At 36.4% G+C, this 26,914-nt stretch overlaps 1 protein-coding gene across 2 annotated transcripts; it reads right to left on the bottom strand.

Moving 5' to 3' along the window:
* Positions 1-164: 164 nt before the first annotated feature.
* Positions 165-25,448, bottom strand: CCNC (cyclin C). 2 transcript variants are annotated; one of them, XM_019929486.3, is made up of 12 exons: positions 25,183-25,424; positions 19,989-20,095; positions 19,054-19,138; positions 18,783-18,852; positions 16,086-16,137; positions 9,276-9,331; positions 8,345-8,380; positions 7,578-7,669; positions 6,743-6,810; positions 3,853-3,932; positions 2,900-3,018; positions 165-1,409 (listed from the first exon to the last, which is right to left on the bottom strand). In XM_019929486.3, exons 1-12 carry the CDS (start codon positions 25,212-25,214, stop codon positions 1,355-1,357), a joined length of 852 nt encoding a protein of 283 aa, XP_019785045.1. In that variant the 5' UTR covers positions 25,215-25,424; the 3' UTR covers positions 165-1,354. The 2 variants fall into 2 exon arrangements, with proteins under 2 accessions (XP_019785045.1, XP_019785046.1); XM_019929487.3 differs by lacking the exon at positions 165-1,409 and adding an exon at positions 1,416-2,045 and having other exon boundaries at positions 25,183-25,448.
* Between the last annotated feature and the right edge of the window lie 1,466 nt (positions 25,449-26,914).

The raw sequence follows: 26,914 nt of genomic DNA on the forward strand, positions 1-26,914 counted from the left end.
CTATCCACAAGGAAGCAGAACTGTAAAAGTCTGGTTATAAACCATTTGAAATTAATTACCCACTTGATAAACTATGAAGGCTTTAATACTTATCCAAAGGAAGAAAGACTCAGAAGACAACATAAGGCAGATTCAAAAAGATAAATTCAAGACATTAGTCAATATAGCTGGAGAATTTACTTTTATTCTTGCAGTTTTATACTAGGAAGTCAACATTTAATAATCCATTGTTCACAATTGATTTATAAAAAATTTTAATCCTTAAATTGTACATCAATATCCTATGATTCCAAATCTTATTTATCACTCTCCTTCAAGTCTGAAGAAAATGATCACGTAATTTATTAACTTCCACAGACAGCACAGTCCCACTGACATAACATTTAGTCTGAAGTCCTACACTCATATGAGAATTAAGAATAGCCAGTATCAAACTGGCCTGCAACCTGATTGTGTTCCTGGCTCAGGATACCTGTAGTAAATTTGTAAGTCCACACTAAGACACAAAAATAAACTAGGGTGTGTATGTCATATAAAAAACTTTTCACAGTAGAGTAAAAATAACATTAAAATGTTACCAAATTTCAATCATATTACGGTGTTTTATCCAATTCGCTTTCAAAATGCCTGATTAACTGAATTAAATGCAAATAACTTTGTATAGGATTTTTTTTTATGTTTGCCCAGCATTTCAAAATGGTTATGGAATATAACTTTTAAAATGTCAAAATATGCTATACATATTGCACTTTTCTGCTAGGCTGGGCTAGTATCCTCCATGGCAAGATACCAAAACTACTGAATAAAATACGCTTTAAAATCAATAGGTACTTGATTAATTTCCCTGAAATTATCATCATCATTATCAAAACCTTCCAGGATTTTGTAAGATTTGATTCCTTAAATACAGTTTCAAAGTTTAACTTAAGGAGGGAAAAAAAACCCCTCATATATTTGACTTTTTATTTCCTTTTTTGGTCGCTCAATGACCAAAGAGAATTTTAAACAAATTATGCTTCATCTTTTCTGGCTTAATAAAAAGCAACAATTTCTATTATCCAAATTAAGAAAAATTATACTAATCAAAAGCTATTAACTTTCAAATGTCTATGTATGTCTGTCTGTAGGTCCCCTTAGAACCTTTCCAAACTTTCATAAACAATAGATTTTAATCAATCATGTACTAGAATCAAATTCGGTAAGGAAAAACTTATTTTGCAAAAATAAAATCACTTCCCAACATGCTTGACAGAAACAAGCTATTCATTTTCATTTGTGTTCCATTGAAGACATTATTGAAATCTGTCCAATGGTTTATTTCCAACTGGTCCACTACAGAATTCTTCGGAATGTTTTAAGATTGGCTGTAGCTAGAGTTCTGACTTCCATTTGGACCCTGCTCTCCTTCACTGTTCAAGTGGGGAAGAAAGAGATTTTACACCAATTAAAAGACTCGTTTTCAACACCCTGATAAACCTACTAATTTTTAAAGTTATTCCACGCTACAACTCTACAAAACAAAGACGTTCCCAATTATAAGACACAGATGTGGAAAAATTAAAATCCAGAAGACTAACATTTGGTTTTATGTTTTTATTCTTATGTAACTTAGTGCCCTCACACATAACAAGCATTCTGGAAGTTAGTGTCCATTACACTCCAAAATTTAAATTAGGGTATGGGATTTTGTTGTCATTACAGGTATCACTCAACATAGAGATTAGAGCTTCTTCTAGACAAATTTCCTATAAAATTAAATCGTACATAGAAAATCTTATTCCTACTAATTATGAAAATCAAGAAGTGTTCTTCCAAAAAAAATTATTGTCCAAAGGCGTAATAAAATCATACGTAAGTACAGCAAACCTTTATAATTAAAAGTCAGAAAGAAATATGGTAATTTCCTGGAAAACGCTGAATATTTAAAATAAAAACTAAAACTGAAGATACCAGTAACTGTGGCAATAGGATTATTGCCTTATCTTGTCCATCATCATCTTGCAGCTTCAGGCCCTGCCACTAGTGAAGAATCACTCAGGGAATTTCTGCAAAAAATGCATCCAAAGGCAGCTGTTTGAATGACTGCCTTAAACAGCTCCTTGTATAAGTCAAGTATTAATTTTTTCCAAATGGTAACATTAACATATCAGATCTACAAATCTATCTTAATGTTATATAACTTATTTATTTTTCTTAATAAATGATTAAGATGGGTAGCATTTCTTTGTTTCCCTTCTGACCTTTTTTCCCTACCCCAAACGATCTGATGTACAGTGAGAGCTGAGAACCACTGAACTTAAATGAACAGATCCTATTAAAAAAAACAAAACAAACAGAAAAACACAAAAAAAAACCCACCACAACAAAAAAACCTTTTTAGGACAAGTGACTCATACTTAGCAAAATTATGTTACTGTTTGCAATGGATCTTTGAGTCACTCAAAAGCCAAAATTATTTATTTACCTTTACAATATCAGATCAATCATCTATGTTTTTGAAAAATGCTACTGAAATTTATAAATAGAATAACAGCCAGTAGTGGGGGGAAGAAGTCAAACTGACATGGAACTACTACAGAATTCTTTATCCCTGAATTTTAGATGAACTTGCCTCTCTCTGTTCTGTTTAAATTTATGTACAGTATATAATCATATGTTGAGGGATACCTGTAATAGACCTGCCATTGCATTAGGAAAAGTTACTTAACAGATGATCAGATTAATGTATTTTTTTAAATGAGACGTTCTCAATCTATGAAGTCACAAATTAAGAAAAAATATGTCATGAAGTTTTGGAAGAAATTTTACAAAAACAAAACAACATAATCTATGAAAAATTATGATAATGCATATGAAATATATAATTAAATAAAATCAATAACTAAAGTCTACAAAGTACCTGTTTGGAGGAGGTTTTGGTTTCGGCATCTTACTAAGAATAGTTGCCATCTCTTTTCTCTCATCAAAATTCTTCCACTGCTCATACAGTTTTAAAATAACCCTGATTATTTCCAAAATCTAGAAGAAAATATTTGAAAAGTTCTCAATGGCAAATTATCAAGCAACATTTAGCATACAAGGAACACACATCATATCCTAGACATCCCTTAGAAAACAGTGAAAAGATAGTCTCTATCCTTCAGATTAGGTTAGACAATCCTGATAAATGTGAAAGCATATGTATGCTCAGTCTATCCTCATCCATCTCTGTAGTTGGTTTCCTTCTACCTACTGATACCTTAAACCAAAACAAAATAGTGAGGTACTAGAAATAGAGGTCTAAATCATGAAAGAGTATGTCACTATAGAGTACACTCCTCTAATACCAATTGTTTCAAACAATTTAATGGGAGGTAGTGCACAAAAGACTGTTTTGATTCTCTACTAACTACTTTGCACATGAGTTAAGGTGCTCAAAAACCGGCAGCTATACAAATCTCTCAAATCCAGTTTCCAAATTAGCCCTTCTTCTGCATCTGAGTAGACCTAACCTTGGATTGATTCTAGAACATTTCAGCAGAAAAGGTAGAAGGACAAAAATCACTTTGTCAGGAGACAGTCTGTGTTACAGAAGTTTACAGTAGTCACTAGGTAGCTTTTAAAATAACCCTGGCAATTAGAGGTGACTTTGCAACCAATCAAACATATATTTACCATTCTGTTTAATCCTAAACTGAAGAAAAATATAACCTAAATGGTCAACATCAGTTCTTCTTGCCAACACATTTCTTAACATTTCTTTACCAAAAATATTCTTAGCCTGGCTAAGAATTGTAGGCTCATGGTAAGTAAATATGACATTAACTTTAAAATGTTCAAGTTATATTCAGTTAAGGGAATCTTAAAGATTACCTTCTCCATATCCACAGAAAGCTCAGCAAACCACTGTCTGGCATCTTTCTGCTGTACAACACAGGCTACATGCAGGCAAGCTGGAGAGAAAATGAGACACAAAGGTCCATGTTTAACTGCAAACATGGAATGTATGGACTCAGAACAGGATATTCACTTAAATTTTATGTGTATTTTCTTATATTCTTTTTTAAAATTATATAGATTCATATAATAGTTACCACTGACCACCCCATCAACTTAATCTCACAGGGAGGAAAAGTTACTGGGCTATATATATATTAAGGTCCTTACATCTGCTCTCACTGTGAGCTAGTCATGATGCAGGTGCCTTGAGAGGACACGTCAGAGAGGAACAAGTCCACTGAGGAAATCAGAGCAGGGAAAGGATCCCTGCATAGCAGTACACAGTAGTGGTCAAAATGCACCCAAAAGTCAGAGTGACAAAACAAACAAACCAAAAAACCAGCCAATCAATATACTGATAAATTTCAACACTACTGTGTTTTGGCATTTCAATTAAAAGCAGTGTTGCCTCTGCTTTTTAAAGTTATTAGCGAATGATGAAGTTAGGTGAAAACTGGGCACCCTAGTACAGAGTTTAGTGTTGTAATCAAACAGAGCTGAGAGAAAAAAAAATGTAATGCACTGCATACAATGTAGTTATATACATTACTTACAACATAAACTAACAAAGATAGCGAAAGAGCCCAAAGACAACAGTCTACATCATAAGTTTGCCTAATATAATTCCTCCCAAGCAGCCTGCCTACCTTGATCCCACACAAGCTTGTTAAATGTTATGTTCTCTGGTCTGGTTACCCATATGACTTTGCTAAGAATGACATTCTAGGCAAACAGCAACTCAAACGTGCATGAACATTCTGGTTGCCCCAAGTTAAAGAAAGCTATAAAGTAGGGCTTAGGTTCAGGAAGGATTGAGGACTAAAGGACAAACTATAAAAACAGGTAATAAAAATACAGTGGAAAATGCCACGACAGGGCATACATAGAGTAAATTAGGGAAAGAGACATCCTAAACCCAGACTGAGGTGATGCAGAGAGTGCGGAGTTGGGGACGGTGTCACTAAAGAGATGATATCTGAGCCAAGTCTTTAATAAAGGTGAGAGTGGGAGCAGAGAATGATATATACATAAATGGTAAAAAGAAGCTATGGATTTTATCCAGAAATTGGGTGGAGCACTGAAAGATTTTAACTGAAGCACAAATTCTGCATTTTAAAAAGCTCTTTCTAGCTCAGAGTTTCTCAACCTTAGCACTACTGACATCATGAACTGGACAATTGTTTGAGACTGCCCTGTGCACTGCAGGATGCTTAGCAGTATCCCTGGCTTCTACTCACTAGATGCCAGTAGCATCCCACCCCCGTTGTTACAACCAAAACCATCTCCCGACATTGCCAAAAATCTTGTGGGGAACAAAATTATCCCTGGTTGAGAACTGCTAGCCTTGCTCAAGTGTGGAGGATAGACTGGCTCTCTGAGAACAGGGATGCTGGAGGCCAACTAGCCAGGAAGGAGACTGCTGTGATAACCTGGATAAAAATGAGAAGGTGGCTATGAGATTACTAAAGAGTGCGGCACAACAGGTGTTGGTTACCAACTAGATGTAGGTATCGAGGAAGATGAAAGAGCCTAACTACTGGGTTTCCAACTAAGGCAACTAGTGCTATTCACCAACATAGCAAAGACATTAAAAAGAGTATATTTGGGGGCAAACTGATGAGTTCAGTCCTAATCATGAGTCTGAAGGCCAGTGAGATGCCAAAGGAAGCTATCCAAAAGGCAGAGATTGATATAAAGGCCAGTTCAGGAGCAAGGTCTTGGTTAAATAAAGAAATTTAAATGTTTCAACACGTAAGAGATAGCAGAACCCATGGGCCTCAGTGAGACTGCCTGGGAAGAACAAAAACAGCAAGGATGACAAAGATGTGGCACATGGCCTTCCTACCCATGTAGATCCCAGTATTCCTTCCCACTGAACCCAGATGACACTTCAGAATCCTTCCAGGGAGCCTCCAGTACTACAGAAGTATAACCTATTTACCACCCCTCATGTAAGAAGGTGGAGAAACACTAACATTTAAGGGGTAACTGAATAAAGGGAAACCAACAAAAATTAGTCTGGACTGGTAAAAGAATAGGGGGAAAATCAAGAAGACAGAGTCATAGAAATGAATACAAGACAGAAAGGGAACAGAAACTAACAAGTGCCTAACATATGGCAAGCAATATTTAAAAGATAACTCATTTAATTCTTGTAACAACTCTATACTGAGTTTTTAGTACCCTCCCCCAATTTTACAATTAAGGAAACAAACTCAGAAAGGTTAGATAATTTTCCCACGATTGTAAAGAAAGAAAAGTTTAAACCTAGGACCATCTGTTCTAACTCATGACAGTACTGCCTTCCACAGCTAATAGAATGGTGATAACTTTCCCTCTAGCAAGGCATTAAGGACCACAAAAGGCTCCTTTACTTGACTGCTGAGGACCTAATTGGGCTCAGGAAATAAAAGACCTAGTTATTTTATATAAGTTACAACTAGTATTAGAAGGCTTAATTCCAAACTTCTCCCGCTAAACAAACAAAAATGTTCTATTCAGACACTGGTTAAAATTATTTTAAATGATTTCAAAAAAAAACTTACCAAAAAAGGGGGGTGGGGGGACAATAATCCTGATTTGTGATAGTTGCAGTTCATATTATTGAAAGTTCACATGCAAGGAATAGTCTATTACTTCAAGGAACAGTCTATTACTTCAAGGAACATAAAAACATAAAGTACAATAGGGTGAAATTTCTTTTAGGATGACCTAAATAGGTATACAACAATTTAGCTGCTAAAGGTACACCACATTTACATACCTAAAGCTATCATGAAAGGAGGATACAGTAGGCAAAGATCCGTTCTGTAGGTATCATTCACTATCCTCCTATAGAAATGTAAATCATATTATTACTGAAAGCAGAACTACCTCATATGACTGTACATTACCCTCCAGAGAGGGCCAGATTTCCCATATCTGTATATATTTATATCTCTTTTATATTACCGTAACACAGATACAAAGGTGAACAACAAAGGAAAAAGATGGATACATGAATGTGACAATGAATAAGCATATTTTAATGAATAAAATTACAGCTAAATATATTTAAAATTTTAAAACCTCACAATAAATTTTAATATAAGATAAACATTTTTCTAATTTTCCAAAAATTAGAAAGATAGGAAACCAGAAATTATACAACGAATTAATATATATGTTGAATACCACCAAAAATATTCTGATTATTTTAAAGATAACATTTAATTTATTTTACGGAAATATAGTTGAAATCAATGTGTTAATTTCTACTGTACAACACAGTGATTCAGTTATACATATATTTACATTCTTTTTCATATTCTTTTCCATTATAATTTAAAGATAACAATCTTAATTTTCATGTAAACAGTCTGTTTTTCATAAGAATCAAATTTTATTGGAAATATTCATCAAATAGATAATTTAAAGATCTATCATTTTAGCATTTATACCAGTATAGTTATTAGAATTCAACAAGCAGATATTTCACTCAACATAAAATATCTTGGGGCACTAGTTTAATTACTTTAAAAATACTAAACTTCATATTTAATTGTCAACCTTCCTAGCTAATAACATGTTACACTATGAATAACTTCTGTTCTAATTACCATGCAAGGGGAAGCAACATGTCTTCTTGGCCCATGTCCTGCACATACTGGAGCAAAGGTCTATAAGGATGATACACTATCAAGCAACAATCCTAGAAACAGTTTAAAAAATGTGTATGTATAAAAACAGATTTATTATAACACAAAAACCTTACCATTACCCAACTGATTTTTAATTGTGTATTTCAAAATGTATTTTTCTAACTCATGCTTGCTTCCCTCTTATTGTCTTAAGCAAGCAGTATGGCAGCCCTAAACTCTACTGTAATAGTGAAGGCAGTGCTCTCTCTGAAATATACCTTGGTAAATCGGTTGGCAGTCAGTCAGCATCCATTCCCTTAGAGACTCAAAGTGTCACATCTGCAACACACTGAAACCTCTTATTAGCCTATAAATCCGTAATTCCCAACTGGAGGAGCAGAATTCTGCCAAAGACATAATCTATCTTTAAATAACACCACACACATACACAAATTGTGCAAATAATTTACAGTGGTTTAATGTCCTGACTGGTTTGCTTGTAATCCTCTTATTATAGTTACTATAGAACAGAATAAATTTCCCATCCTAAGTAGTATATACAAACTATTTTACAGGCTTCCAAGAGCATATAGGTGATGATGCCACTAGGTACTATGATTTACCATCACATATCACTTGGATGGTTTTAAAATGCACCTCCCTACAATTATTTCTTTAAATTTATGACTTCACTAAATTTGAAAGTAAGTTTTACTCTATTAATCATAAGGAAGAAATATACTTACCATTAATTCTAAAAGATAGAATTCACATTCTAATATCTGTTAAAAAAAAAAGATTATAAATATCAACATGAAACCAAATTAGATGAGTCTACTTAGTCTAACATAAGAATGTAATTAGGATTTATCAAAAATTTTTACTAAAATTTTTTTAAATCAAGAAAACACAATAGCTTATATCAGAATGAACATATGCTATAAACAATTACTTGTTATACAATGCATGCAACTGTGATTATGAAACATTTTAATCCTTGTAAGGAAAAGCCAGCCTCATATAAGTGTTCTTATTACTTATTTTTATTTAAAATAATCCTGTATAAGCTTCAGATTTTCCAATATACTTCCCACTCAACAAATGCAAAAATGTAATTATCTCTACTTAACTGTTATTTTTGTTATATTACAAATTAATAATAGAAGAGAATACTGAAAATGAAACAAAAATACAATATAAATAGAATGAAAAAATCCCTTGCAAGGTGGAAAAAGAAAAACATGCCTATTAAAATAGCAATAGAAATGCATCTTCTAAAATAATGTAAAATTTCAAGTATGTTTTTCATTCTGTTCCATTATAGTGATTCTCAACCCCAGCTGCACATTAGTAGCCACCTGGGAGCTTTAGAAAATACCAGTGTCCAGGTTTCAAGCCTGAAAATTCTGATTTAGTTGATCCAGAGAGGCCCTGACATCAGTATTATTAAAAAAGCTCCCAACGTGATTTAATGGGCACCCAGGGTTGATAACCACTGCAACAAAGTATTTTTTTAAATGGTAGAAGCACTTTAGCTTTAATTTAGAAATAAAATCCATATTCTCGTAGAATCTGAAACTGCCATTTCTAGGAGACTATTCAGTTTATTTTAATATAAAATGTTGCCAGTTTACATACAGCTTTAACAAGTAGTTTTATTTTTTACAATATACTTACATGATTCATCCTATAAGGAAATTCCTTTGGAAAGGCATATGAAAATCTAGTTTTCACTGCAGAAAAAAAAAAGAAAAAAAAAACTTAAACTGAGAAAATGGGGAGTGAATAAACACAAAACTTCTTTAATACAATGTAAAATATTAGAGGTAGAGCTAAATCATTTTTAATTTTTAGTAGGAGCTCTTGAATATGATTAGGGATGCAGATTTTTTTGTTTTCAGGCAAGGGGAAAGACTGAGTGGCAGAAAGCCCTAGGCCCCCATCTATATTACAATTAGAGAGTTTCAATGATATATTTAATATATTAAGAAAGAGTTCTGCTGCTTAAAAACTAAAGGAAATGGAAAAAAACCCACTGGCTTTTATCATTTCTAAAATCTTTCCAGCTCTAGAATGGTATTGCTCTATTTAGTAATTTAGCTTAAAAGGAACATGGGTTATATATGTGTTCACAAGTATATATATATATATATATGTTTATATTTGTAAATATATACAGTTGACCCTTGAACAACACAGGTTTGAACTATGCATGTCCACGCATACACAGATTTTTCCAATAAATAGGTACTACATGAACCAAGGTTGTATATGTAGATTTTCCAACTTTGCAGAGGGTCAGAGGGTCAGCACCTCGAACCCCTGTGTTGTTCAAGGGTCAACTATATATATAAATATTGGAAGGACCAATATTGGACCAAAAAATGGACCAAAAAATGTTAACAGTAGTTATCTCTTGAGATTTAAGGATTTTTACTAATCTGAACTTTCTAAGCTTTTTATAATAGGTATTTCTTTACCAAAAGACATATTTTAATAAAATCATGAATATATGTGCAAAGGTCTCTAGGACTTTCTTCATACCACACACAAATATATATACACACACTCTTAGTCACTAAGAAAGTACAAACGAAAAAACTGTTAATTAATCCTCTATCTCCTCAAAAATGGTAGGAATTAACTATTCTAACAGCTAATTTAGATAGGTAACATTTGCCAAGATTTGAAACCTAAGCCATTTAAACTTGACATTAGGAAATGTCTACTTAACCTTTCCTTTCCTCTCCTTTTAGTTAATTTAAAAATGTACCCATCAAGGTTACTGAGTTTTACAAATCCCCCCCCTTTATAATTTTTTTATTTTTTGGCCATGCTGCATGGCAGCAGGATCTTAGTTCCCCAACCAGGGAACCTGCACCCCTGCAGTGGAAGCACAGAGTCTTAACCACTGGACCACCAGGGAAGTCCCCACAAATCCATTTAATGTAAGCAAGATATGAAGTGTACAAGCAAAACAGGTACTTACATCATGTTAACCAATTAACAAGGTAAAATTATCTCTGTATATAAAGCAAATCTACATCCCTAACCCCTGGACCTTGACACCTAACTTACTGAATTAGATTCTACCTGATGCTGTCAACTTCTCTCCTATTCCATGATAAAATTGCTCTGCGTTTTGATTTTCTACTTCCTAATCCTTTTCTTCTGACCTGGAGGAAAATGCATCTCTCCTCTCTATTGCTACCCCTACCACTTGTACATTTGCTTTCATCTACTCAACTGACAGTCAACATTTTTCCTTTGCACCTTTAACCATTCCTCCTCCAATAAATCTGTCCTATCACTTACTAATATGCTCAAATTTCCCTTAAAAGCAAAACAAATGAAACCTCTACCAAATTATATGCCTCTACTTTTTAAAAGTAAGACTCTTGAGTAGGCTGCCATGTAAGAACTCACTGAGAGGGAGGCTGTCTGGAGGCCAGGAAGCTAATCATGGCCAATCAAGGAACTGATCAAGGCAGGCACTTTGATCTTGGACTTCCCAGCCTCCAGAACTGTGAGAAATAAATGTCTTGTTTAAGCCACCCAGACTTTGGTGTTTTGCTATAGCAGCTGAAGCAGACCAAGACGCCCCCTCACCCAGAATCCTGTTATTAACATGTTACATTAGTATGGTACATTTATTATAATTAATGAACAAAGATAGATACATTGTTACTAACTAAAATCCATAATTTATTCTGATCTCCTTAGTTTTTAACCTAATGTCCTTTTTCTGTTTTAGGCTCTCTTTCAGGACGCCACATTACATTTACTTGTCATGTCTCCTTAGGTTCTGTATGCTGTGACAGTTTTTCAGACATAACTTATCTTTGATGACTTTAACAGTTTTTAGGAGAACCAGTCAAGTATTCCGTAGGTTGATTCCCTATTGGAATCTGATGTTTAATGACTGGACCAGGGTTTGGGGTTTTCAGAAAGAAGACCACAGAGGTGAAGTGCCATTTCATTATATTACAGCAAAAGTACATACTATTAATGTCATTTATCATTGTTGATACTGACTTTGATCACCTGGCTGAGACAGTGCTTGTCAGGTTTCTCCACTGTAAAATTATACTCCCACCTTCTTTCAATAATATACACATTAGAAGAAAAGTCACTATGCATAGCCAACACCTAAGGAGTAGGAATTTATGCTTCCTCTACTTGAGGGGGGAGTTAGCTATATAAATTATTTGAAATTCTTCTGTATGGGAGATTTGTCTCCCCCCCCTTTTATTTATTTACACTATCATTTATTTATACCAGTATGGATGCATGAATATTTATTTTATACTTGGGTTATACTTCGGGTTATAATGCAGTATTATTCTTTTTTATTTTGTTGCTCAAATTCTTCCAGCTTTGGCCATTGAAAGCTCTTTCAGTTGGCTCCTATATGTCTTCGACATACGCCCATTAATGAGGGGTTTGGTTTTGGTTTTCTTTTTGTTTTGTTTGTTTGTTTTTTGCAGTACGCGGGCCTCTCACTGTTGTGGCCTCTCCCGTTGCAGAGCACAGGCTCCGGACGCGCAGGCTCAGCGGCCATGGCTCACGGGCCTAGCTGCTCCATGGCATGTGGGATCTTCCCGGACCGGGGCACGAACCTGTATCCCCTGCATCTGCAGGTGGACTCTAAACCACTGCACCACCAGGGAAGCCCTGTTTTGTTTTGTTTTTTTTGAGTACTTACTTATTTATTGGCACTGTAAGATGCTCTAGGTCCACCTTGTATGTTTCCTGCCTGATCACAAACCCAAAGGTCTGGTTTTTTTATTTGGTATACATCTTCTATGCAGCGGAAGACACTATGCAGCTCTCTTTCTTAAAAGGTATCAAGTCTCAAATTTCTATCACTGGCTTCACATTTCTAAGAGGATGTTCTACTGATACATTTACACTCAGAATGTTGAAGAGTAAATCTAATTCTTTTCAGAACCAACTCATTCTCCTCTTCCAGTACCACCTTCACCTCCCAATGCCCAGGTATGAAGCCTCAAATATCATTTCTGACTCTTCTTAAATCTTTTCTTTTCAAAAGTCCTGCTGACTCTATCATTCAAACCTAGCTTGCTTATTCTCCTTGCTGGCTACCAAAACATTATTTTTAAGGTTTCATTAGTGTTTACCTTATTATTTCAATAACTTAAAAGTTTTCTCCTACCTTAAAATAGTTAGCTTTACTTCTTACAGCACCCAGTGGTGACAGTACTCACTACAGTTTGCCGTATATATAAAACTATGTCGGAAAGGGTTTTTTTCGGTGAGTTTTTTTGTTTGTTTTTTTGGGGTTTTTTTTGGCCATGCCACGCGCTTGCGAGATCTTAATTCCCCGACCAGGGGTTGAACCAAGGGCCACGGCAATGAAAGCACCAAGTCCTAACCACTGGACCACCAGGAAACTCCCAGTGGTTTTTAAATTGTGGTAAAATATACATTACATATAATTTACCATCTTTAACCGTTATTTTTTTCTTTTAACATCTTTATTGGAGTAACTGCTTTACAATGGTGTGTTAGTTTCTGCTGTTAACCGTTTTTAAATATACAGTTTAGTAGTATTAATTACATTCACACTGTTATGTAACTATCACCACCATCCATCTCCAGAACTCTTTTCCTCTTGCAAAACTGAAACCCTATATTCATTAGGCAACAACTCCCCATTTCCCACTCCCTCCAGCCCCTGACAGCCACCATTCTACTTTCTATGCCTAGTAATTTGATTACTCTAAGTACCTCATATAAGTAGAATCACACAGTATTTACCTTTCTGTGACTGGCTTATTTCACTTATCATAATATCCTCAAGGTTCATCCATGCTGTATCACATGAAAAACTTCAAACTTTGTCTGTCTACTTCGACTCACAGTCTCCTCCAATTCATCTTACGTAATTCTGCCAGAATCATCTTCCTAATACACAACTCTGGCATCACCCTCATGTTGAAAAATAAAGCTTTCATAGGTACTGCCACTGACAACAAAACAAGCTGCAGACTCCTCACTGAAGGCCATCTGTTATCTGGCCTTAGCCAGGTAGGGGGGCTATTTCCCACTATTTCCTTACTCACCATTCACTGAATGTAACTCAGTAGCTTTTCCTTATATTGATCAAACTGTTCAATGCTCCTAGACTATCTTTCCCCTGCATTTCCCCAGGTTCAAATTCTTTCTTCACCAAATTCTATTTAAGCCTTTTTGGATTCATCTAACAAATCAACTTTTCCCACTCAAAATATTCATTACATCCTCTGTTACTCTCTTATGCCACTTAGTTTCTTCTGTATTAATATTTGTATATTGATGTCTTATTTTCTTGTCCTTAAATTCTTTGTTTTTATTTTTATATCCACCACTGCATCCAGTATGGTGTTTTCCAGTGATGATGATGCTGTTGTTGATGACAATGATAGTAACCGCTACAGTTTACTAGTATTATGAATTGAATTATCCCCCCACACACCCGCCAAATTTACATGTTGAAGCCCTAACCCCCAATGTGGCTGTTATTTTGAGACAGGGCCTTTAAGGAAGCAATTAAGGTTAAATGAGGTCATAAGCATGGGGCCTTAATTCTACAGGACTGGTATCCTTACAAAGGGAAGAAACACTAAGGATGCACACACACAGAGAAAGGGCCATAAGAGGACACAGCAGTAAGGCAGCCATCTGCAAGCCAGGGAGAGAGGCCTCAGGAAACTTAACTTGTTGACACCCTGATCTTGGACTTCCAGCTTCCAAAACCATGAGAAAATAAACTGTTGTTGTTTAAACCACGCAGGCTCTGGCATTTTGTTATGGCTGCCCTAGCAAACTAACACACCGAACAAAGCACGGTTCTAAGAGCTTTATTGATATTAATTTATTTGATCCTCACAACAACCGTATGACGTAGATGTTATTAACATCCTCATATAGCAGAAAGATTATATTTTGCTTAATTTGTCATGTCAAAAGCACTGGGGCTGAAATTTGAAAACTAAGCTCCCTGGGCAATATAATACACTGTAAAATTTATGAAATAAGTAAAATAGTCTACTATAAAGTTCCCTATTCATTGGTAAAATGAATATGAGTGTGCCTTTTAGCCTTTGCATGAGAAATAAAAAACAAACCTTAGTAATAGGTATTTTACATTTTCAAAAATATACACCTTCTAAAAAATCTGGAAAACAGAGACTGAAGTAAGAAGAAAATAAGGCACCTATAATCTACTCAGAGATGAGCACTGCTAACATTCTGGTACATTTCCTTGCAGTCATTTTTCAATTTTTTTAATAATTTTGATTTTCCAGAGGGCAATTCAATACTTCACCAATGGGATATATTTGACATATTAAATTCTATGGCAAAACTGATTATTACTCTTCTATCCTCAAAATAAGATATGACATGAAAAAGATTGAATTAGATTATTACACTCCTTTCAGAAAGGGAAATGACCCCCAAAACATGAAATTCTGGCTCAGAAACTTAATACAAAATGCCTCTGCCTCTTCTGTGTAAGATCACAGAAGTAAAAAATAATAATTTTAATTATCTTTTGTTAGGTGATATCTTTTTGCTTAAGCTATGAAGATGGAACACAGCATAATATTATTACCTTGTGTACAATACTTTACGATTGCTACTTTACAATGTTATTTCCTTTAATGCCATGATTCATAGGCACGTAAACCCCATGTTTGTAGGTAAAGAACTAAGGCCAACAGGTAAAGCAACTTGTTCAAGGTTATACAGCTGCTGCTTAGAGACAGAACTGGTGCTTAGAATCAGCTCTATGGACTAAAGAGTCAGAATATTTTTCTGTGCCATAGTTTTCCACAAAGAGGGAAAAAACACAATCCCCATCAAAGACATAATTACAATTGCTAAAGAAATAGTTTATTTCACCCACAAGAATGACACAATAGCTAGTTATTATGAAGCAATAAAAGTACAATAAAATTGAAAAATAAAAATTCTTTCTTAACCTTATTATAAAATTAAGAGCCACAGAGTTGATGTTTTTGGCTCAATAGTTACTACCCGTTTTTAGCATTAAAAGTAATGTCTTAGGGCTTCCCTGGTGGCGCAGTGGTTGAGAGTCGCCTGCTGATGCAGGGGACACAGGTTCGTGCCCCAGTCCGGGAAGATCCCACATGCCGCGGAGCAGCTGGGCCCGTGAGCCACGGCTGCTGAGCCTGCGCTCCGCAACGGGAGAGGCCACAACAGTGAGAGGCCCGCATACCACAAAAAAAAAAAAAAAAAAAAAAAAGTAATGTCTTAGAGATAATACTTTAAGTGGTTTTAAAATTTTTTGTATTTTAAAATTTTTAGCCAAATACATTAGGCATAAAGGTGATCTCACCTCAGGAGACTGAATAGACCCAACTAATCTCTCATAGGTCTCATAAACTGAAAAACATCTATGTCCTATGGAGCTTTCTTTAGAATTACAATCTTAAAGCAGGATATATTTTTTGCACTTACATACAGAAGTAGCAGCAGAAATCAATCTTGTATTTGAGACTACTCCAAATTCCTAGAAAAAGAAAAGTAAACGAGATTAGGTACATAGTAACCCAATGAACCTAAGTATATCTGAGGTCTATTCAAAACAGAGCATTACCTATGTTCCTCCGATGTTTGCAGTTATCTACCTGAGGAATGATGTACTTAAATCTCTAAATTTATGACCTTTCCTTAAAATTACTACACTTTAACACAAATGCTTAAATAATTTTATAATTTAATATTGTTGGAAGGTACCAAATTAGAAACCAGACCCTAAAGTGACAGTGCCAGTTTTCTGCACTTAAATTAGTTTCCAAGAGTTTTTAGATTCTACACTTAGTTGCCAGAATAAGTATTAAGTATGCTTCCTTTCAGTTGAACCTGGACTAACAAACAGGTACTTCAGGGAATTTAATAATAAAACAGTTGAATCTCTGAAGAAAATAAACTTTAATATCACCAAAAGAACTCAAAAGACCGTACAAACAATTATTTTTCTTTTTGAAACAGGAAGACAAGAATGATTAGCATTAAGACTTCGGATGTCAGTTCCCATTTCCTCTTTGAACTTAATATACTGCCACTGTAAAAATAACAAAAATTTATGAGGTGATCCACCTTACATATAGTCTCGTTTAATTTGATTAACCTTATAAAGTTATTAAAGGCTTCTTTTTTTTTTTTTGGCCGTGCGGTGTGGTGTGGCCTGTAGGATCTTAGTTCCCTGACCAGGGATCAAACCCAGGTCCTTGGCAGTGAGAGTGTGGAGTCCCAACCACTGAACCACTAGGGATTTCTCCAAAGCCTTAATTTTTAAAGCTGAAAAATCAATAATTGGTTCCTTAGCCAACAGAAGAAACCAAACTGAATACAGTCTGTTCAAAAACCTTCAACCTGAATCCTTATCTAACTGTGTGTGTTTGTGGGGGGTGGGGGATATGTATGCCTGTGTATGTATTTATATTTACATTTAAACCTCACACCATAATAACTGATACTGAAAATTAAATGCCTGAGACATCTTCTTAAATGCCATTTCAATACAATTCTCACACAACTGGACAAAACACAGAAAGATTTGGTCATAGTTAAAGATTTTAAAAAATGGTATAACCAAATATGAAAGGATACATCTCTTTCCAGGAATAATTCTTTACCCCAAATTCTTAAAGGAAAAACTTTCACCTAATAAATCATAAAATAGGTTTCTATTCAGTAAATCATGTAACAAAAGATATTTAGCACACAAGACAAATTAAAACTCCAAGTTAATCTACAAGAGAAGAAGTTTATAAAGATTTTGTCTTGGTTTCTCATACTGGTTGTCCTTCAGATACATAAAATTACATGGTAATATTTGGAAAGGCCACCCCATAATACGGGCCTTTTATAAACACCTTCTTTTCCATTAAAGAACTTAAAAACAACAGAGCTGGTTCTGCCTCCTTAAATTACCACTTACAATTAAATTACAATTAATATTCAGGAATACAATTACTAACCTAAAGACATCATCTAAAAATAGAAATATAATACAAAGGATTCATATTACTGAAGATTACACGGATTATTATGAAGACCAGTTAATAATATCGGCTATTATTATCTGGATTTAGCTGAGCTCTCTCAAAAATACTAAAAAGGTAAATAAGGTGAGCAGAGATTTGGTCTCAGCTGCAAGTTCCCATCTCTCTTCTCTCCCTCACCTAATTTCTCAATCCTCACTACCCAAACCATTCCTCGTTAGAACATATATTGCTATAGCCACCCCAATCCTTGCTTTCCCTCTTGCTTTCCCTATGGCTTGCTAGGCAGCCAATCATCAGGAGGCAGGAAGGGAAGACAGCAGAACACAGGAAACATATGAAGGAGACGGAAGAACATTCTCAGGTTATAGTAGACAAGCTGTGGCATTCATGGAATACTTCTCAGTGCCAAACAATAAATGTCTCAGAGGCAGAAGAGCAAAGCAGTTAAGAGCATGGGATTAGGAACTAGACTCCCAGGGTTTAAATACTGGCTCTGTCAATTATCAGCTATGTGAACTTAATTTCTTTGTGTCTAAGTTTCCTCACTTATAAAATGAGATTACAACTATGTAGCCCATAGTTTGTTATGAGGATTAAGTCATAATTTGTAAGAGGAGTCAGAATAGCACATGGTACATAGTAAAATGCTGCATAAGTATTTGTATTTCTTTGATTTTGTATAAATTTCAATATTTTATATAAATCACCGTTATTATGTTTACACAGTTAATGTGGAAACTGGGGCAGATTAACCAATACACGTTGACTATACTTTGATAAAGAACAGAAAACTATGACTTCCCTGGTGGCGCAGTGGTTAAGAATCAGCCTGCCAATGCTGGGGACATGGGTTCGAGCCCTGGTCCAGGAAGATCCCATATGCTGTGGAGCAACTAAGCCCATGTGCCACAATGAGTGAGCCTGCACTCTGGAGCCCACGAGCCACAACTACTGAAGTCTGCACGCCTAGAGCCCGTGCTCCACAAGAAGAGAAGCCACCGCAGTGAGAAGCCCACGCACCACAATGAAGAGTAGCCCCTGCTCGCCGCAACTAGAGAAAGTCCGTGCGCAGCAACGAAGACCCAACAGAGCCAAAAATAAATTAATTAATTAATTTTTTTAAAAAAAGAAAATTATTTCATACCTCTACTTTGGATGCCAAAAACACACATGTAGGAGCCATTAATACAGGATCTATACTTTTCAGAGAATACCTAAAATATGATTAAACAAAGTTAAATGTCATTCATATAGAAAAACACATATGAAAATAGAATTCATATAGAAAACATTTATATGGAAAAAAATCAGGACAACTCTATGGCAAACACATGATTCACTTATATAAGGTTCATCAACATTAGATAAGAGTTTCAAATAAGCATTAACATATTCCCAAAATAACACAGCCCTACCTGGCATAGAATCTCTTGAAATAGACCGTAGCAGTGGCAATAACTTGTTGTCTTAATTTAAGATGTTCACCTAATGCTTGGATAACTAAAAGAAAAATAATAAAGTTAAATGTATTTCTGAAATCATTATATTAACATTTAACAATAACTTCAATGCAGTTAAATCATGACTATATTCATTTTTAACAAAGAGAAAAACCTACACATGCTATAAAGCTCTACTTGGATCACAGTGGTCTAGTACTAGGATTGCAAATTTGTTAAAAAATATATAGGTATGCATAAACAATAACAAAAAAACAGAAACTGCCTCATAGTAAAATCTATTCTTGAATCAAGGAGGTTGAATGATAGGTATTTCCCCTCTATCTTCCAAGTATTTTCAATGCTCTTCATATTATTACTATTATTAAACCCCTATTAGCGTTATAACTACTGCTTAATAAAGTTTATTAAAAACCCAAAATGAATCCTCAAAACAACAGAGAGGTAGGCTTGCATAGAAGTGAACTGAGGGTGAGAAAGATCCTGTGACAAAGTTACCATGTGGCAGAGCAAGGATCTTTTAACTCTAAAACTCTTCCGTCCAAAGCAAACTTGTAAGATAGAAGTGACCAATACAGGATGTCAATCCAAAGAATCATTTATCCTCAAAGTACTTTGCTTTAGCCAATCTTAAATTAGGTTTAATGATGCATTATAAAGCTTAGGGAGATTAATATTTTTAGACCATCTTGAGTGTCTCTGACACGTAAGATTCACAAAAAACTTTTAAATCACTTTAAAAAAAGATATATAAGTTGTAAAAAGAATACACATGTAAATAAAAATGTAAGGTAGGGATTAAAACAGCTCATCACAAATTACTACAGAAAAACATTTTAATTCACAGGTAACCAACTGTACCAATTCAACCAATTAAAGAAAAACTTTACCATTTGTAAAAAATATCTGTAATTTCCAATACTCTTCTTCTGAGAGAAACTTTAAGTCCTTCTGGCGTTCCTTCAACAGATCTTGTTTATCCAAAATCCACTGCAAACTAAAAAAAGCAAAGATTCAGACATCCTACAGAAAATCAACTAACAAAGTTACAGGAAATATTCTAAGATTGAAGAGGTTGTTAATATTCTGAGAAGTACAAAATGCAAGTAACCTTGAAAGACAGTATTTTTCACATTTCTTGAAACTCTGACACTGAGAATTACCTAACTAATAAATGTAAATATGCCCTGAAAAAAATCTGCTCTAATCTTTTCTCTCTTCCTTCTCAGTCTATCTCTCCGCACCCGACCTCTGTCACTATTATAGTGTATTTCATTGACTTTAAGACTGAAATCAAGATGCATCTTCAGTGATGCCTAGCATTTTAATGGGCAGTAATGTTTACACTTTCTTAGTGATAAATAATGGTGAAATTGACACTGACTGACGATGCCTTAGATTTGAAGTATATCTTCTCTCAGATGTTCATGAGTAACTAGAGTAATATTCCTACTTCACAAGTTCTAATCATGTTAAAAGCTGCTTCAGGGCTTCCCTGGTGGCGTAGTGGTTGAGAGTCCACCTGCCGATGCAGGAGACATGGGTTCGTGCCCCGGTCTGGGAAGATCCCACATGCCGCGGAGCAACTAGGCCCGTGAGCCATGGCTGCTGAGCCTGCGCATCCGGAGCCTGTGCTCCGCAACAGGAGAGACCATAACAGTGAGAGGCCCGCGTCCGGAAAAAAAAAAAAAAGCTGCTTCAAAATTTATTTTACCAATAGCCTCCACCTCCTGCCTAGTCTAGTCTATTTTTAAACAGACATGTAATTGACGTGATCCCCAAAATATTCTGCATCCTGCTTTTGTCACTCAGTATGTATTGGAAGTTTTACATCAATGAATTTGTTATTCAGCATCCTTTTAAATTGCTGCACAGCATTATGGATGGATCATTATTTATTTAGTTAATTCCTGTTGATGGGCATGTAAGTTATCTTTTTCACTATTACAAGTAATGCTTTAATGAACATCTTTGTAATTCACCCTTGTGTATTTGATTAATATTTGGAATCATTTCCTAGAACTAATGGGTCAGTTTTGCTGGTAATTTTGATATGCATTGTCAGCTTGCCTTCCACACCAATTTCCATTCAGAGGAGTGACACATAAGGGTGTCTTAAAATACTTAACCCTACAGGTCACTGCCAATCTTTTAAATACTTTACAACTTAAAGGCAAATTAGTATCTCACTGTTATTTTTTAATTTACTTCTAAGGTTAAACATTTCTCCATGCCTTTATTGGTCAAATATAGTTCTTTGGTACATCGTAACTCTAACATGACCATTTTTCTAATGGGATGGTCATCATTTTATGATTAAGATAATCTTATGATCTAAAATTTGTGCATTATGGATAAAAGAATCATTTCTTTGTCAAATATGCTCTAGACATTCCCCAAGTTTAGCATGATCTCTCAGTATTTAATGATTTGCAATGCAGAAATCTGAATCACGTATTTATTCAAATCTATATTTTACTTTGATTTTGTGTTTGTCACACATGGGAAGGCCTTCCCTGACACAAAATGATTTAAAAACAAAATTCCCTCATATTTTCTAATAACCTTAAGGCTTTTTTCTTTCAATTTGTGATCAATCTGGAATTTAATACAGGGTAGAGTAGGGATCCAGCGAAATGTTTTGTTAAATGGTTATCCAAACCTCACCAAAGAATTTCAAGAAATATAATTCTATCATTATATTTGGATCTTCTTCATAATTTCCTATTTTTAATTTGTTTTTCTTGTTCCTATGCCATCCTTTTTTTTTTTTTTTTTTAATTTTTATTTGGCTGCACCAGGTCTCAGCTGCCGCACACGGGATCTTTGTTGCAGCATGCGAGATCTTCATTGCAGCATGTGGGATCTTTTTAGTTGTGGCATGCAGGATCTAGTTCCCTGACCAGGGATCGAACCCAGGCCCTCTCCATTGGGAGCGTGGAGTCTTAAACACTGGACCACCAGGGAAGTCCCTGAGATGCTATTTTAAAACATAAAATTGAGTAATTAAAAACTGGTATGGGGGCTTCCCTGGTGGCGCAGTGGTTGAGGGTCCGCCTGCCGATGCAGGGGTCGCGGGTTCGTGCCCTGGTCCGGGAGGATCCCACATGCCGCGGAGCGTCTGGGCCCGTGAGCCATGGCCGCTGAGCCTGCGCATCCGGAGCCTGAGCATCCGGAGCCTGTGCTCCGCAACGGGAGAGGCCACAGCAGGGAGAGGCCCGCGTACCGCAAAAAAAAAAAACGAAAAAACAAAGAAGTAACTCTCTGGTAACTTTGTTTTGGCTTTCAAATTTATTTTGAAAATGGAGATAACCCAAAGGTATATCTGCGATTATTTACTTTTCTCATTCCTAATTTTGTATTTCAGTATCGTCCCTTTTTTCCTTTATTCAGCTAGCATAGTTTAGTCTACCGTTTTGGTTTTCCCTTCCAAAGAACCAGCTCTTATAATTTCTGACTATTTTTTCCCTTTTAATATATTAATATCAGTGTTAACTTTATTAAGTCTGCTTTCCATAGGTTTATTTCACTGTTTCCTTTTAATACTCTTAAGTAAAATATTTAATTTTTATTCTTTTTCAGTTATTCAAGATGTTTTCTTATAAATTTGGCTTTACCACCTCCCATAGACATGAATATATATTGATCTCATTATGTTATTTCCTAGATAATATGTAACTGTTTTCAATTTCCTTTGATACAATAAAGTATCCAGAGTTGCTTTTGTAGTTTTAATTTGTTACCTGTTCATTACGTCAGTCGTCAGTCGACCAGCAAATGTTTAGTGTCCTTCTAGCTTTACTGCATCACGATCAAAGAATGTGTTGTGTTCTACTTTAACTTTCTGGAAAATACTAGGATTCTCTCTGTTCCAGAATTATCAATTTCTTCTCCACAGTCATTTTATGTTTTTAAAAAGATAAATTTCACAAATATTTAAAATTTTTCCTCACAGCATGCAGTATGGAAGATAAACCAATTAACACCACATATCACCAAATTTAAGATTACACTGATTGGGTTTCCCTGGTGGCACAGTGGTTAAGAATCTGCCTGCCAATGCAGGGGACACAGGTTCAAGCCCTAGTCTAGGGAGATCCCACTTGCCATGGAGCAGCTAAGCCCGTGCACCACAACTACTGAGCCTGCACTCTAGAGCCCGTGCGCCACAACTACTGAAGCCCGCGCACATAGAGCCCGTGCTCCGCAACAAGAGAAGCCACCACAATGAGAAGCCCATGGACTACAATGAAGAGCAGCCCCCGCTCGCCACAACTAGAGAAAGCCCTCGCTCAGCAACAGAGACCCAATGCAGCCAAAAATAAGTAAGTAAAAGAATTTATTAAAAAAAAAAAAGATTACACTGATTGTAAGACTCACCATTATTTCATATGTTACTAAGAAAAAAAATTGTCATGCTCATAGCAGAAATGTTAAAATGGGCAATTTAAAGCCATGAAAACAGCATATTTCATGTCAATTTTCCTCTTTCACCAAAATCACCTAAAATAATGGCTTTCATAATCTTTTTGTTTTTACTGAATTGATTGTCTTGTCTTTCACATTTGTCACCTTTTGCAGATGAGGGACTCCATGATTCTCAAGGGATCTGAGTAAGACAAAGTGGCTCCTTCCTCCAGGGCTATTTGAATTGGGAGGCAAGGACAGTTTTCCAAAAAAGCACATTTAATATTATAGTATTTTATATTTGAAAAGTGAAAAAACAGTTGGTTTTATAAAATAGATCCTGGCCCCCTTTTGATAAGCCGACAGTAAATGAAAGCATAATGAAAATGCTTATCAAAAGGGGGCAGGATCTCTTCTTTTTTTAAGTTGAAAAAGGGCTGTAACTTCTGATAATCAACAGCTAGCTACCTGTCAATTCTCTCAGCTTCTTTCAAAGTTTTCCAGAATACCTCTTCTTCACTACCGAAATTTTCCATATTTTAATTTTGCCCAAGCAAATATTTCAGTGAATGAACACAGTGCAAAATAAAAATATGATCAGAAGTGAAGCTTCTATAGCATCACATCTCCACAGGATCACTTATAGCAAGAAGAAAACCTGCTTTTCTGAAAACAGGTTTCAAAGTCCATTGTTTCTTTTTTCTAGTGCAAAAGGCTAAAAAACCGAATGAACAATATAGGAATCCATCTTCTTCGCACTCAAAATTTAATTACTAATGCTCTCTTAACATTAAAAATTATTTACACTAAGATATCATCTTTATAAGGTTCTGTTCATCTTTCAAGTATACAGTGTACAGCCTACCCAAAGTTCAACTAGTCCTATCACCCACCTTCCTACCTGCTTAAACAGATGTATTTAGGGAGAAATGTTTTCAATATTACTCTAGCTCTTCCATGGTACTGACAGAAACAAAAATTCATGAAAAAACGTTAAAGATATTGGCAATGTCCCTGGAAAATACACTTTTAAAACAAAATATGAGACACAGACTAACGAAATGGACAAATGTTGAGAGCAGTTGTCCTACACCTTACAAACATAAAACTCTATCTAGGTTTAAGGTAGTGGCAGAAAGCGGTTCATGAGCAGAAACAAGCCTGACTCCCTCCTCTCCTCGGAGTAATATTAAATCCGCACAAGACAGAAGATGAATGACAAAAGATTACGATGCCGACCAACTTTAGAAAGAGCAGGCAAAAGCGAACCACAACTGTCCTGAAGAGCCAGTCTCACAGTTCTACACTGTGTCACATTTCCCATACCTGTGCCCATCCCATCCCAACCCTCACCGGCTCCGCTCCTCCTTCCCCCCACCACCCCCCGGCCTAGCTAAACCAAGAATCAGAAGTTCAACTCCCGAACCTTCCTTCTCCGGAGACTGAACCCCCTTCCCTCCCCGCAACAGATTTTCCCCCCAACGAAACCCGGCCAGGGGGCGGGGTGAGGGGAGTCGTCCGAAAAAAGCTCATCACGCTTCCGGCCGCCGCTGCTTCCCGGGAGACTCCGCGGCGCTCGGGACATGGGCCGGGATCCAGGCCAAGGGGAGTCGCAGGCCCCGTCCACACAGCACCCCCAAGAGCCAGCCCCGGACAAGAAGACCGAAGATCACTTACTAGTGGGAGCTCTGCCAAAAGTTCCCTGCCATGGAACACAGCTTGCCCTGATAAAAAAGCACCAGCCGGCGGAGCGGCCCGCGGAGCGACCATAGACCCAGCGCTCCCGGTAACCGCGCTCCTCGATCTGATCTGCACGGCTCCGCTCCGCGGCGGCGACGGTGAGAGGAAGAGGAGGGCACCCTATTCTCCTTGACGCCGGCCGGCAACACTCTACTGTGTAAATCAGTTCCTATGCATAAAAGTTCCGGCCCGCCCCGCGGTAGCGGAGGAAGCCGGCGGGGAGGAGACAGCCCTTGGGAGCCCTGAGAAAGGAGACGGGAACTAGCTCCCACGAAGGCTCGCGGCTGTCGGAAGGCTCTCGCGAGAGTTTCGCGTGGATTTCGGCCGGGACCCCGCGCTGCTCGGTCTTCTGCTGCAGCTATACGATTTCCCGACTTCATTTCTTCCTCCTGTGTTTGGAAAGAGACATAAAGATTATTTTGGCCTCAAAGACCTACCAAAACCTACCGGCACCAAGCCAAATACGTTCTTAATGGAGTTCTTTTGGAATGAAGCGCAAACTTTTAGAGCAGCAATGTTTTCTTTTAATGTTAGAGACTAACAGTTTTGCAGAACAGCCTAAAACATTTTTCCTTTATTACATATATATGTATGTGTGTATGTTCACATATGTGTACCAAATGGAGAAACATAGAGCCAAAAATGCAGTAATTTAATTTTACGCGATGTAATCTGTATTTCACATTTCTATTATCGTAACATTGCATTTATTGTAAAGCTGCTAATCTAATAAGTTGACACACCTGAAAGTTTTTCACAGACGATCAGTGTTCTGAGGTAGCTTAAGAGTATTTTCCACACTGGGGGGGGGGGGAACCAATTAGGTTGTGAAATTGAGTATGATACGCATTTTACTAAATGAAATGAAATATCAGGTATGTCAGAAATAGCAAGGGTATTATTTGAAAATTTTGATTCAGTTATATATGTATATGGGTATTAGGTCAAGATGTGAAATGCATTTTAGTAGTTTAACATAAAAGTATTTTATGTCACATGTCATTCCCATAAAGTCTGATGTGGATTAGACTGCTCTCATTGTTGGTTCTCCTCCAGATCTTCAAGAATCTAGTATATTTCCATCTTTCAACTACAGTTAATCTTTGAGCAACAGGGCTTTGAATTTCAGGGGTCTGCTTATAGGTGGATTTTTAAAAAAAATACAAACTACAGTACTACATGATCTGCGGTTTGTTGAAGCTTCTGATGCAGAACCTGTTTGAGGTTGGTTGAATCCTCAGTTGCAGAACCGAGGATACAGAGGGCCTCCTGTAAAGTCATATGCTGATTTTCAACTGCTGGGCTGGGGGTGGGAGAGCTCTGGGCCCCTAACCCCTGAGTTGTTCAAGGGTCAACAATACTCCATCTTGAATCTTTGATTCCAGGTTTAAAATCTTTCTAGAGAGAGTGCAGAGGACTCTCACTGGGGCTTTTAATCAATGATAAGAGACTTGAACCTGAAACAACGCAGTTCCCTTCTCTTATGACCTGTTGACCTGAATAGGCACATGCCTCTAACTTAACTTCAAAGTAGGCTGAGAGATGTAGGGAGCGTGAAGCATGGCTAACACTACTGTCTGCTACACTGCAAATCATAGTCAAGAAAGTTTGAAAGGCAATAGCTGAAGAAACGCCAGGCCACAGGCTACTTACAGAAGTTCAGAATTTC

This window comes from Tursiops truncatus, chromosome 12 (assembly GCF_011762595.2).
Source record: "Tursiops truncatus isolate mTurTru1 chromosome 12, mTurTru1.mat.Y, whole genome shotgun sequence".
Classification (NCBI taxonomy): Eukaryota; Metazoa; Chordata; class Mammalia; order Artiodactyla; family Delphinidae; genus Tursiops; species Tursiops truncatus.

What these genes read in the sequence shown, in the direction of transcription:
- CCNC (XM_019929486.3), bottom strand. Translation starts at nt 25,214, where the DNA reads ATGGCAGGGAACTTTTGGCAGAGCTCCCACTA. An exon ending in TCTATCTTTTAGAATTAATG is followed by an intron (nt 7,670 to 8,344) that starts GTAAGTATATTT and finishes AACTGTTTCTAG; the next exon opens with GATTGTTGCTTGATAGTGTA. An exon ending in ATGTTGCTTCCCCTTGCATG is followed by an intron (nt 6,811 to 7,577) that starts GTAATTAGAACA and finishes ACATTTCTATAG; the next exon opens with GAGGATAGTGAATGATACCT.